This window comes from Canis lupus, chromosome 5, assembly GCF_011100685.1.
Source record: "Canis lupus familiaris isolate Mischka breed German Shepherd chromosome 5, alternate assembly UU_Cfam_GSD_1.0, whole genome shotgun sequence".
Taxonomy (NCBI): domain Eukaryota; kingdom Metazoa; phylum Chordata; class Mammalia; order Carnivora; family Canidae; genus Canis; species Canis lupus.
In genome coordinates, this window is record NC_049226.1 from 48,929,313 (window position 1) to 48,942,038 (window position 12,726).

Below are 12,726 nucleotides of genomic sequence, written 5' to 3' on the forward strand. Positions count from 1 at the left end.
GGATTTTTTTTAAACTAAAGGCATGTTAAGGCTTCAATGCTGATGGACAAACTCATAAAAATATCAAGCACATCAAAAGGAGAAAAATCACCAGTTAAGTCTTTTGAGGATAAGATTTCTTTTCTGAAAAGAAAAAAAAATCACCCACTGAAAAAGAGAACTCTTAAAATTAGAAGCAGGTGTCACCACTATGAAGTGATAAATATCAAAGAATAACTGGCCCTGAAAAGCACTCTTATGCAACCCATACTACTTTTAATCCTTACATATGTATTTTGACATAAGAACATGAAGAGCCGCTTAAATCAGTCCCTAAAGAGTGTTAAAACATAAGAGATGGTGCGCAGCCATTTTGGTAAACCCTCACTTCAGTTGGGTTCATGAAATGGCTGAAAGGCAGATGGCAAATTCGGACTGGCATGGAGTCGTTAAGTAATCGTGATATCTTAGAATTCAGTAATCTTGGAAGCGAATCACCGTGAAGCGATTTCTGGGTTGGGATTACCTAAAAAGGCAGAGTAATCTGGTATTACAGAGGACACTTCAGATTAGAAATGGATATTGGGCTGTCGTTCCTTGAATTTCTAATGACTTGAGTGCATTTCCAACAATGCCAATGAAAACTTCAACAACCTGTCATTACAGACAATCCCTAAAGATTGGCACATTTCTTCAAAATGAAGGGCAATAAATGCGGTGTGGACCACATTAAAACCCCAGAATAGCTGGGGTAGCCTCTGGATGAGTACTGAACATTCACAGCTGTCTGGAAAGCCCATCCTCCACAGTGGGCTCACGGCACTGGATCACAACACAAAGTTCCTCACTCCAAACAGACCAGAGTACCAAGAGCTGGAGGAGGCCAGTATTTTAAATCCAGCAGTTTCAGAGGGGTTTTCAATCGTAAGGTCAGTATTACTTTACCCTGGGGAGGCAAGCCAGTCAACTGTATTTCAACAGATCCAGCTTTTTAATTTTTTTTATTGGAGTTTAATTCTTTGTAAGGTTAAGTGATGCTATGACATAGAGTGGCTTTTTAATTCCTGACGTTTTCCCCTATTTGAGAGACACACTTTGTGACTCAGTGCTGGAGAGAACCCTCTCCGTGTTAGGACTTCTATTGTTCAGGAATCTATCAGGAAACAGCCACTGATTTACTATGCCAATGTGAGCATTTCTCGTAATCCTGTAGGATGTAATTCACCCATCATCTCGAAATGGGTGCCACATCTTTGATTAATTGATGAGTTTATGATGTATTTGAAATCCTTGGATGGATAGAGTTGGATAAATAGGCATTATTGTAATCCTCTGCCAAGCAGGAAAGTGATTGGAATGTGTGCACAACCGCATCAGAAGCTGCCACACAGCACGGCAGCAAAGCTACTGACTCTTGAGGTCTGCATGGGCAGGAAGGCTTCTTTCTTCCTTTCTCTCATATTCCCCATATAAAAAGCCCCTATTCTGGAGCATTAAAAATCTACTTTATTGAAGACATTGATGGCCAAAAAAAAGTAAACTTTATGCTTATATAGACCAATGGTGTTGTATTTGTTTAGCATTTAACTAGAATAACCAATATGTGGGAAAAATAGAAAAATGTAGGAGAGAGAGAAGGAAGTCAGACAACAGATTTATGATTTACCTGTATAATTTTTTTTTACAAATTAAATCTCTTTCTCTCCCTCTCTTAGAACAATGTCTGGCCCATAGTAAGTGCTCAATAAACATTAATTGTTACTTACAAACTCTTAAAATTTCATCAGTATTCCAATGATAGAACATAGGTCAATTTATCTTTCATTGTTAATTAAATTGTGGTATTATCTGAGTCTATGAAACACCTACATTGTGTTTCATAGAACAAAGGAAGCAAGAACACTAAAGAATTTTTTTTCTTTATATTAGAGGTTAAAAAACTACCTTCTGTGTGAGTTCTACAAATATTTAATAATGCTAGATATAATAACATTTATGAGATGCAGGAAAACCAGTATAGCAAACTCTTAAGTAAGTCTGATCTGCCTGCCTATCTACTTATCCCTTTCGTTTCTTCTCTTCCAACTATACTTTCTGGTTATTTTTCCCTTCAGTGAATTTAGTGTCAATTCAGAATAACTGTGTTTCCTCTAAGTAAGCATTTGCTTAGATTCTACCCAATTTCATTACTCACAAATCATAAAACTCTGTGTCAGGAAGGCAGATTTGAGTCCATGGATACAGAAAGATCTTTTGCTGGAGTCAGATGGCATTGCCTTGCACACTTCCTGAGAGTTTTCTAGTATACTGGTTTTTCACATGCTTTTTAGAGATAAAAGAAAGGCAGGTATTACAAAGGGAAGGAAATAGGGACTAGTCTTTTTTTTTTTTTTTAAGATTTTGTTTATTTATTCATGAGAGACACAGAGAGAGACAGAGACCCAGGCAGAGGGAGAAGCAGGCTCCACGCAGGGAGCCCGATGTGGGACTCGATCCTGGGACTCCAGGATCACGCCCTGGGCTGAAGGCAGGCGCTAAACCGCTGAGCCACCCCGGCATCCCGGGACTAGTATTTATTGATACTCCTTTAATAATGGAATGGTTGATGCACTAGCGTTTTCAAGCAGTTACAGTGGAGGACTGTGGTCCAAGCCAATGAAGAAACTCCTAACCTGCATGAATCTTAGCGTACTCATACCTGTATTGCAGCCACTGGGTACTTGGTTAAGCACTTAGCCCTCCTTCCTTTACTGGTTGTAAACACTTTGAGGGCAAGGTCCGTCTTGGTTTACTTATTCATCTTTCCCTCTATCAGCAGCACAGTGCTTGGCATACAGTAGACACAGACACGTACAACATATTTTCCATTTAATTTCATGTACAGGCATACCTCGGACATGATGCAGGTTTGGTTCCAAACCACCACGATACAGCAAATATTGCAAAAAAAAGCAAGGCAAATGAATTTTTTGGCTCCCCAATGCATATAAAAGTTATGTTTACACTAGACTATAGTCCACTAAGAGTACTATAGTGCATTGTCTAAAAAATTATGTCTAAAAATAATGTATATGCCTTAATTTAAAAATATTACTATGCTAACTACCATCTAAGCTTCCTGCCACTTATAACCACTGATCACAGATCACCATATCCAATCCAATAATGATGAAAAAGCTTTCAATGTTGCAAAAATTACCAAAATATGACACAGACAAGGAGTGAGCAAAGGCTGTTGGAAAAATGATGCCGAGAAACTTGCTCAATGCAGAGTTGCAACAAACCTTTGTTAAAGACACAGTATCCTAAAAAAAATGCAATAAAGCAAAGCACAATAAAATGAGGTATGCTTGTACCTTAAACTCATAGCACTTCAGCGTTTTCAAAGTATTCACTAAAACAAAAAGATAAATAGTATTCATATAAAGCTTTATGGTTTATGAAGTATACTTTACATATGCTAAAAGTACTCTATGTCTGGTGCCATGCACAGTACCTTGCACACAGCTGGTGCTTAATAAATGGTAGCTCCTACTTTTATTAACATCTATTTGATCATTTCAAAGCTATAAATCATACAGGCTGGGCTGCTTTATTGTCCCCAGTGTTCACATATAAGGAAATGAAAAATCAGAGAAGTAGTTTGCTGGAACCCCCCAGGCAGGTTGGGTTCGTGGCAAAATGCAAGAATTGTAGAGTTTTGATTCTTAATTTGCACTTTTTTCTCTTCAGAAATATGTTCTATTTCACTCTTATTTCCTCCCTCCTCAGTGAGCCTGTGAAGATTGCTGTGGCTGGAATGAAATGTGCCTTGCAGTTCCTCCTTCCAACATGCTAAATAGGGCCACAGGATGAGCCAGCACTTTGCTAACCGAGGCCACCAGGGTTGTGCTGAAAATGGAGACGGGAATGAGGCAGGGCAGAAGACTGCACATCCAGATCCAAGGTAGACGCTACATCTCTTCCTTCCTTCTTTCTGGAATATTTACACAGCCTCAGTTTCAAACATGAAATTAAAAATTTGGAGATTTGGATAATTCATTTACTCAGACGAGCCCAGCTGAGATGCAGCATCTGTTTTCCTGGGAGCTTCTGTATTCACGAGACTGTGCATCTGGGTTCTGATGCAAGAGGAGCCGCACTCATTCACACAACAAATGTATGCAGCGCTCTGCTTCCTGAGCGCTTCGCCCTACTCGCAGGGTGAGATCAGACATGTGTGGTCTCCATCTTATTATTCATTTATTTATTCAACATATATTGATCGAATGGATATCCTGTGCCAGGTACTATATAGGAGGCTTCAAGAACAGAACAGTATATTTTTTGCCCATGTTTTCTCTTATATGGTATAGTTATGTGAGAAGAGTTATTTTTCTTTTTATAGGTAACCTTTTGGACTCCAATTACAATAGGTTATTTTAGGCCTTAATTTGGCCTTAAAAAAAACCCCAGCTTTGATAAATAAAGTAAGGACATTTGTGGGAAAGATGGTTAGAGTGCTCATTGTGGAATATAGCTTTCCTGCCATAAAACCTTGTTTGGATGAAATTTCTCTGATAGAGGAGGGTCATTAAAGAACAGCCCCCTTGCTATCATACCCGTGCTCCCTGGTGTACCAGTCTCTAATGAGCAGGTGCCAATATTAAAGGGATAATGGAAGAGAACGTTGCCACAGAATGATGCTTTCCCACTGCTCCATAAATGCAGAAGAAAAGCCAAGACATTGATCCTATGGCAGTGTTCTGTAACAGTGACTATTCCTATTAAAACGGGAGACGGTGGGAGATTTAATCATTGTCTTTAATATATGCTAGTGCAGCAGTGTCTGTGATCAATGTACTTTTGTTACCAGTCTGCTGCCTTTTTATTGGCATTGATAATGGGCCTCCTCCTATGTGTCTCAGCTACATGTTTAAGTTGGTAAACTTGGCCCATTCTTACAATTGATGAATGGCGGTTGGCCGTCAAATTAGGACCAGCAGAGTTGGGAACCCAAGTGAACCTAACATGCAGTATTTAACATGACAGTGAATGAACAGAAGCCTGCAAAATCCTACCGTGCTCCCAGTCACTGTGACACTGAACTCTGGGTCTAACAGGTCCCAGGCTAGTGGCTGACCAGATGTTTACAAAGATATTCTTCTACAAATGCCATTAAAAAATGTATTTCTTTACTTAATGATCATGAAGAACAGACAGCATGTTACTGCATTCTGACCTTCAAAAATGAAGACTACTTAGCCTTTGGGAAGAAGTTTATCTCCAGAAGAACTTTATTGCTGAAAGTTTTTAAAAGGATAGCTAGAACTAAACTTACTATTTATCAAGTTTGACTTTAAAAACTTTTCACTGAACTGTTTAGAACTTCTGATGTCTTGGCGAACGTAATGGTGTCTGTTAGTAAGGTTTGACAATCATGGTATAATTGAAAGTATGCTATTTCTGACCATTTTTCTACAGGAGAGAAATTCAGGAGTCTCTTACTCCTGTTTTCAAGCACAGTACTAAACTTGACTCAAAAGTCCTACAATTTCATGCTTTTTCACAATAAAAAATGATCTTCACCTCTTCTGGAACTTCACGAAAACGTACGTGCTTGAGGCAGCTGTGGTCTCAAATGCAGTAAGTGGTGCTACTCGGTAATCTATGAAGTGCACTGGACCCTTAAATGAGTCACTTTTGGGGACACAGAACCTGAGAAGGCTCACAGGACAACCACAAAGCTGCCTTTCAACTCAGGAAGAAAGATACAGGAAGAACACTTAAATTTATATATACTAATGATTAAAAGGCTGAGGAATATCAAGTCTCACTTTCAAGTTGGTGACTGTTTCTCATCTGGGTTCCAGCTGAAACCTAGTTCCATGGCTGCCTTTTGGGGAGAGTGTCCTCTATTCTCCAGCCAAACTGAACAACTCTTCTTTTCCTTCTAAGGGATTTAAACCTGCCTGCTTTCAACTACCATTTGCTGAATATAATCCTAATGATACTTCACATGATTAGAGAACATTAACTTTAAAAAGGGATTCTGGCACTTGGAAGGGAAGTTCAAGTTCATTACCTCATTTGATTGTGGCAACCCTGTGACAGAGATGGGCCAGAAACAACAGTTCTCATCATATGGATAGTGACTGACAACTGAAGAAATCTGATTTGTCCTCGAAGACAGGGACTTGATGGGGTCATCTCTGTACGTACTCCATACTGCACTCAGTCAGCGCTTAATAAAGATTCCATGACTTGGTTTGACTTGAATTATACTGATTGGCCATTCTTCATGCACTTAAAGTAGAGAAAGATGAGAGAGAGAGACAGAGACAGAGAGAAAGATATGGAGAATGTTCTTTCATGCAGTGAGGTATCTAAACACTGCATGAGTCACTGCATGAGTGTACTACCCTCTCTGATGTTTTAAAATAGGTTAGGTTTTTACCTATCCAGAAAAATGTTAAAGGCATTCTTATTTAAAGTAGGGAGGTAGGTTGGAGAGTATCCCATGATACCTACTTTGCCTCCAGACAAAGATTGAGTGGTGAGAGCCAAGGGAAGGGCTAGATCAGTGCTTTTTAATCCCTAACATGTATAAATATCACCCAGATAAACATCACTAACTGTTAATATTCAGTTGGTCTGGGTTGGACCTGAAATTCTGTTTTTATTTTATTTATTTGAGAGAGAGACAGACAGAGACAGCAGCAGAGGGAGAGGGATAAGCAGACTGTACTGAGTGTGGAGCCTGATGCAGGGCTCCATCTCATGATCCCAAGATCATGACCTGAGCAGAAATCAAGAGTTAAAGCTCAACTGACTGAGCCACCCAGGTGCCTCCTGAAATCCTGCATTTTTAATAAGTTCTGAGGCGATGCCATATTGCCAGTTCTCCAACCACACTTCGAGTAGCAAGGTTATAACTCCTATGATAGAGAGCTGATAGTGTCTCATATGGATGTTCCTTGAATTTGTAGAAGAGAAAATCTGATAGGGAAATCTGAAACACTGTAGACATAAATCAGGGTGGTTATATTAAATATTCTACAAAAACTCACAACTGTGGTTCTTGATATAGAGCTTGTAATATTGAATTATCTTAAAGAGGAAATAATTCTCTTTAAGAAAGGTTTGATTCACTCAAAGGAATACCCTTTAAGGCAAGGGATACTTGAAATAAAGGTTGGCACACCATTACTTGTCAATGGGACCCATGGTTGAGGCTGAGCGATTATTTTGATTACTACTTGTTAATAATTGGATTTAGCTAAATAACAGTTGACGGATTGAGAATATAGCAAACATCAATTCTAGGAGGATTATTGGTGGCAAATTCTGTTTTTAGATTTATTGAAAACACACCAAATTCCCTGCTTTGTTAGGCTCCACTCAATCAATCAATATTTATTGAGCACCTATTAGGTGCCAGATGCTGTTATGGACGCTGGTGATACAGCAGTGGAAAAGAAAGACTAAGTCCCACTGCTCATGGAATGTCCACTCTCCAGAGACAACACAGACAACAGCAGTAGATAGTGGTATAAGGAAAGAAAAGCAGGATTATGAATTATAGAATGATGCAAGAAAAAGAGCAACTATTTAGATTATTGGGAACGTCTCTGATGACATATGATTTGAACAAAGACCTGAATGCTGAAGAGGATTTGATTTTATGGGAAAAAAATGATATTTTACTTTGTTAATAGTTAATACTATTTGCTCATATATTGTGTCCTATGTACATTAAATAGCCCACACTCTTTCTCTGGCTTCGGTTAAATGACAAAGGTTTGGCATAAGGAAAGTGGGGGATTTTTCCAGTTCCTTCTGTTGAGTTACTTTTTTGTTTTTTATTATTATACTTCTATAGCATAAGTGTTATTCTAAAAGAGGTTACTGAGCACGCAAGATAAAACTTAGCTTCTGAACTCAGATTTAGGTTAAAGTTTGGATCCTGGATTCAGAGGTTTACTATCTGTGTGGCCCGAGACAAGTCACTTAACCTTTTATAATTCTGTTTTCATTTCTACAGAGGCAAGGTCATTCTGTCTTGCATAATTTAGGGTAATTAAAAAAACTGGTATACAGAAGGTAATCAAACAATCGTAACTATAATTTTCACCATGTATATGAAAGCACCATGCACAGTGTCTGATCCAATGTAGGCGCCTCTTGGGTTCCTTCCTATTTATTTGCATTATCAGTTTCTCTGTAATTTTTCATTTGTACAGATAAATAAGAGTCGATGGTATGTGAGTTTTTGCTTGATAGAATTTCATAGGACTCATTTCATCAGTGCATGATTAGCTTCAAAGCTTCGAATCTAACCCACTTTTGAGATAACTGGGAAATGAAACTAAGTGGAGGGAACAAATGCAGCATTGTAAGAGAAGCAAAAGTCAGCTTGAGGTTGTCTGATGTTCTTAAACTAACATCATCTTTCATCTCCTATGCCCTTCTTCCCAGATAATAAGAGCTGTGCACTAAAAGTGCTGAGATAAACTAATGGGGAACAGGATACTACAAAAGACATTTGAAAGAGCCCATGTAATTTACTGCATGTCTGGTTTGTTTTACTTTCCAAAGCCTTCCTGTTGCTCAAGGAAATTTGTCTCTTCTGGCAACCTTCGGCCCTCTTTTGGCTGGGAGTCCTGAAAAAGCATTTGAGGGCAGGTAAACAGATGCAAAGCTCTCTGAGTGAGGAGTAAGTACAGGCCTTGCTTCCTGTGTCACATCTGAGGCATAAACAAAGTATCTTTTAGTATTTGTTTGAGAGAATTATCCCCAATGTAGGCAACCAAGAGGCTGTTGGTGCATTCAGATATATATAACTCCCAACATGTTCTGAAGGTAATTTACATGAGTGAACCACTAAAAGCCTCCTACTCAATGAACTGTACCCCTGGGGAAAAGCTATGCAGGCCCCGATCAGTGAGGGAACAACATAAGGGTGTTCTCTGTGCCAAAAAGGGGATTGGGCTAGATGGAAAATCCCCAAAAAGGACCATCTGGCAGCATAAATTATCCATTTAAAATGGCTGGTGTGAGTTAATGACACCAAAGTCACCACGAACATGTACAACATCCTTGGGTTGAGTTTTAATGTCCCCTCAGGCCCTGTTTCAATGATGACTTTCTGTGCTGAATATGGCCAAATGTAAATTTACCCACTGTCCTCCCCCATTCCCCAACACATATACCATGAAGCTGCATTTTTCTGTAATGAAATAGGGATAGACGATGGAGAATAAATCCAAGAATACAGTAGAATTGTGGGGAAATTTCTCTTTTATGCTAGATATATAATATCATTACCCAAAAATAATTCGGCTATTAAACTTTCATTATTTAATGACTGCAAAGGATCTAGGCATTCAGATGCTAAAATTTATGATTGTTTGAATCATAAGGTGCAAACTTGAATAGAATTACTTTTAAAAAAAGTCACAAGGTCAAAGTATCCTGCGCATTGGACCTGCCCCTCTCTGCCCCCAATATGCCCTCCCCTCCTCCAAATCTACTTAAGGACCCAGAGAAGAGTCTTGGGTGGGGGGGTCGTGTACATCGATGCAGTAAAGCAGTTTCAATGTGTATAAAACTGCATTAGTACAACATTCAAGCACCATGTACGAAACCTATATATATATTTTTAAAGATTTTATTTATTTATTCATGAGAGACACAGGCAGAGGGTGAAGCAGGCTTCATGCAGGGAGCCCGATGTGGGACTTGATCCCAGGTCTCAGGATCAGGCCCTGGGCTGAAGGCGGCGCTAAACCGCTGAGCCACCCAGGCTGCCTGAAACCTATGTATTTTGATTCTGATTTTCACTGAAGCAGGGCTAGAACTGGCTAGAACTTTAATTAGCCTTTTGAAAAGGGTTCAAAGAAGTTGTAAATCTTTTAATTTTTTAATAGCACATAAACTTTTCATTGGCACTATCCTGAGGTCTTGCTGATGATGATGCCGTTAGCAGCAATGGGTAGTCAGCATTTTCATTTGCATTTAGGACTGGCTTTCTTAGCCACTTTCGGTAAACTGGCACCAGCTAAGTGTGGTGTGAAGCAGATGTGTATGACCTTTATAGAAGATCCCCCACACCCTGAATGCTGTGTTGGTAATAATTAGAAATAATGAGAAGATGGAGGCTAATCTCCCCATCCCTGCACTTCCCCTATCACCATGTAATGATCTCCTTATGCATCTGTGTCCTACCCCCAACTGTGAATTCTTTGAAAGCAAAAGCCAGAGCGCCTTCCCATTCACCCTTCAGTTCCCAGAACCAGGCAGAAAGTTCCCGATGAAGATGGATGAATGGGTGAGTGAGAGGATTAAGTAGAAGTAAGTAGAAGTGAAATTTCTGCATTTCAGTAAAGGGAGCAAGATAAAGGACTCAGCCAGTTTGCCTGAGGTTTTGTTCTGTCTTGTTTTGTTTTTAATTATCATACAATAAAACTGCTGGGGGAAGGAAGTATACATTTCTATGAATGTTAACACATGTACAGATTCCTATTCCCACCACCACAGTCAGGATACCCCACAGTTCCATGACCCCCCAATCTCTCTCATGCCATTCCCTCTGGGGATTGTTTTTTGCTATGTCAGGGAGGAGAGAGGAGTTAAGATCTGAAGACAAAAGGGATAGTTCAGAAATCTCCTTGGTGCTTGTCTGTTCTTGCAAGGAATCACTCTGAGGCCTAGGTGGGGGAGAATAATCAGAAAACATTTTGTTTCAAATTTACTCTGTGCTAGGTAGGTGTAATTCTTAGAGGGGTTATGTATGTTACCTTATTTAACTCTCAAGAGCATTGAAACAGCTATTAGTATTGACAGATTATAACATGCTCAGAAAGGTTGGGTCACTTGCCCATAATCCCATAGACAGCAGGAGCAAAGAGCCAGGATTATACTCTGCTTTTCTAGTCCAATGCCCACACTCTACCCTCTCTTTCCATCTGATTTTGCAGATTGAGGAAGGTAAGGGAGATTTTCCCTTGCCCATGTGGAGATTAGACATTGAGAAAGGTTCCAAAAAGCTCCTGCTAGCCAAATTCTCACATTCCTCTCAAGACTCCAGAGCCAAGACTAGACTATCCTGGGAGGTCACAGTCATCATTACCTTAGTTCACTATAGATGGATAGCTGTTCCATTCATTCATTCATTCATTCAAAGATTTTATTTATTTATTCATGAGAGACACACAGAGAGCAGCAGAGAACAGGCAGAGGGAGAAGGAAGCTCCCTACAGGGAGCTCAATGTGGGACTCCCATCCCAGGACCCCGGGATCACTCCCTGAGCCAAAGGCAGACACTCAACCACTGAGCCACCCAGGTGTCCCAGCCGTTCCATTGAAATAGAAAAACCATCAGGGTGATAAGTAACAGCAAAAAAAAAAAAAAAAAAAAAAAAAAAATTGACACCTCCTCATTTTATAAAAATCCAAGCATAAACTGTGGCCCAGGGACGCTCGTCTCCTTCCTAGCATTATCCATCCAGTTGAAAATGCTGACAGATTTTTATTTAAGATTGCTAAAAGATAATCCAAAAAGCCAATCCCCAAAGGCACTCAGGATTAAAAACAAAAGCAGGGGCAAATGAACATGGGACTGTAGGATAGGCAAAAATATGTGAGAGCCAAAAACCAGACACCGTTCTTCCAGCCGGTCTGCACCTGGATACAAAAGCACTGGCGCTGCCCCAGTCGACTGCCTCGGGCCCGCTTCCTCGGTCTACACCTGGCCCGGCCCCCACAGGCCTCTCTGACTGCGTGCACCAGCCCCGTGCCCAGCGCCCGCCCCGCTTACCTGGCTCCACTTCATGCCATCCGCTCGACTGGCTGCCGCTTCCTGGGGAGCGCCCTTGGCCCGTGTAAAATGGCTCTTCACCAGGACTGTCCATTTCATCCTCCACAGACTTGAGGCGCTTTGTGGAGCTGAAATAACACAACGGGTACACGTTTAAAGGCCATCCAAACCACCTCTCTTGGAGATTGCACCTCTGGCTGAAAGCAAGCCAAAGGAGGAAGCAACTGGGCAACTCGGTGGAGTTCTAGGACTCTGTTTTAGGCTCTGGTTCAGTTGAGTGAGTCACTGGATGTGGAACAAAGTCTTGGGTCTGTGTTGTTCCAAGTGTCTGGGTTTGATTTTTATCATCCCTGAAGTGGCTGCTGCCACCACATCCTGTTCCCTTCTCCTTTGAGGAACTGGTGGCAGGCTCCTACTTCTGTCTCCACCTGCAAGTGTCTGTAGGAAGACCGCGTTTCGTGTCTCCTCAGGCGGCGCCTAGGGCCTAGACTTCAGTGATGTCCCTAGACATCAGTCTATCCCACTGGCACCCCAGGAAGGATAAAAATCAGGGGTTCATAGCTCAGATTGCTATGAACTTGGATAGCTTTTCAAGAAGAGCTTGGATTCCTTTCTTCCCCCCCACCCCCCACTGTTTTCTTATCTTCCACTTGGATCTGTTCATTTTAAAAATATTTGCTGCACAGCTACCATAGTCCAGTTTCTGAGGCAGATGCTAGAGAAAATACAATGGCCCAGAGAGATAAAAAAATAGGGGGAAGGAGTACATTTCCCTCTGAGAAGAAGGGACATAGAAAAAAGCATGACCTGATCTTTTTTATTCCTCTTTTTTTTAAAAAAAGATTTTATTTATTTATTCATGAGAGATGCAGAGAGAAGCAGAGACATAGAGGGAGAAGGATGCTCCCTGCAGGGAGCCTGATGTGGGACTCCCATTCCAGGACCCGGGG

General features: G+C 40.6%; 1 protein-coding gene across 10 annotated transcripts in view; it reads right to left on the minus strand.

Moving 5' to 3' along the window:
* The window catches only part of NFIA (nuclear factor I A), a 373,258-nt gene that overhangs the window by 91,084 nt on the left and 269,448 nt on the right, over positions 1 to 12,726 (minus strand). For all 10 annotated transcript variants that reach the window (XM_038537347.1, XM_038537348.1, XM_038537346.1 and 7 more), the window contains exon 6: positions 11,777 to 11,904. In XM_038537347.1, the coding sequence (XP_038393275.1) occupies positions 11,777 to 11,904 (128 nt within the window). The remainder of the gene's footprint in view (positions 1 to 11,776; positions 11,905 to 12,726) is intronic.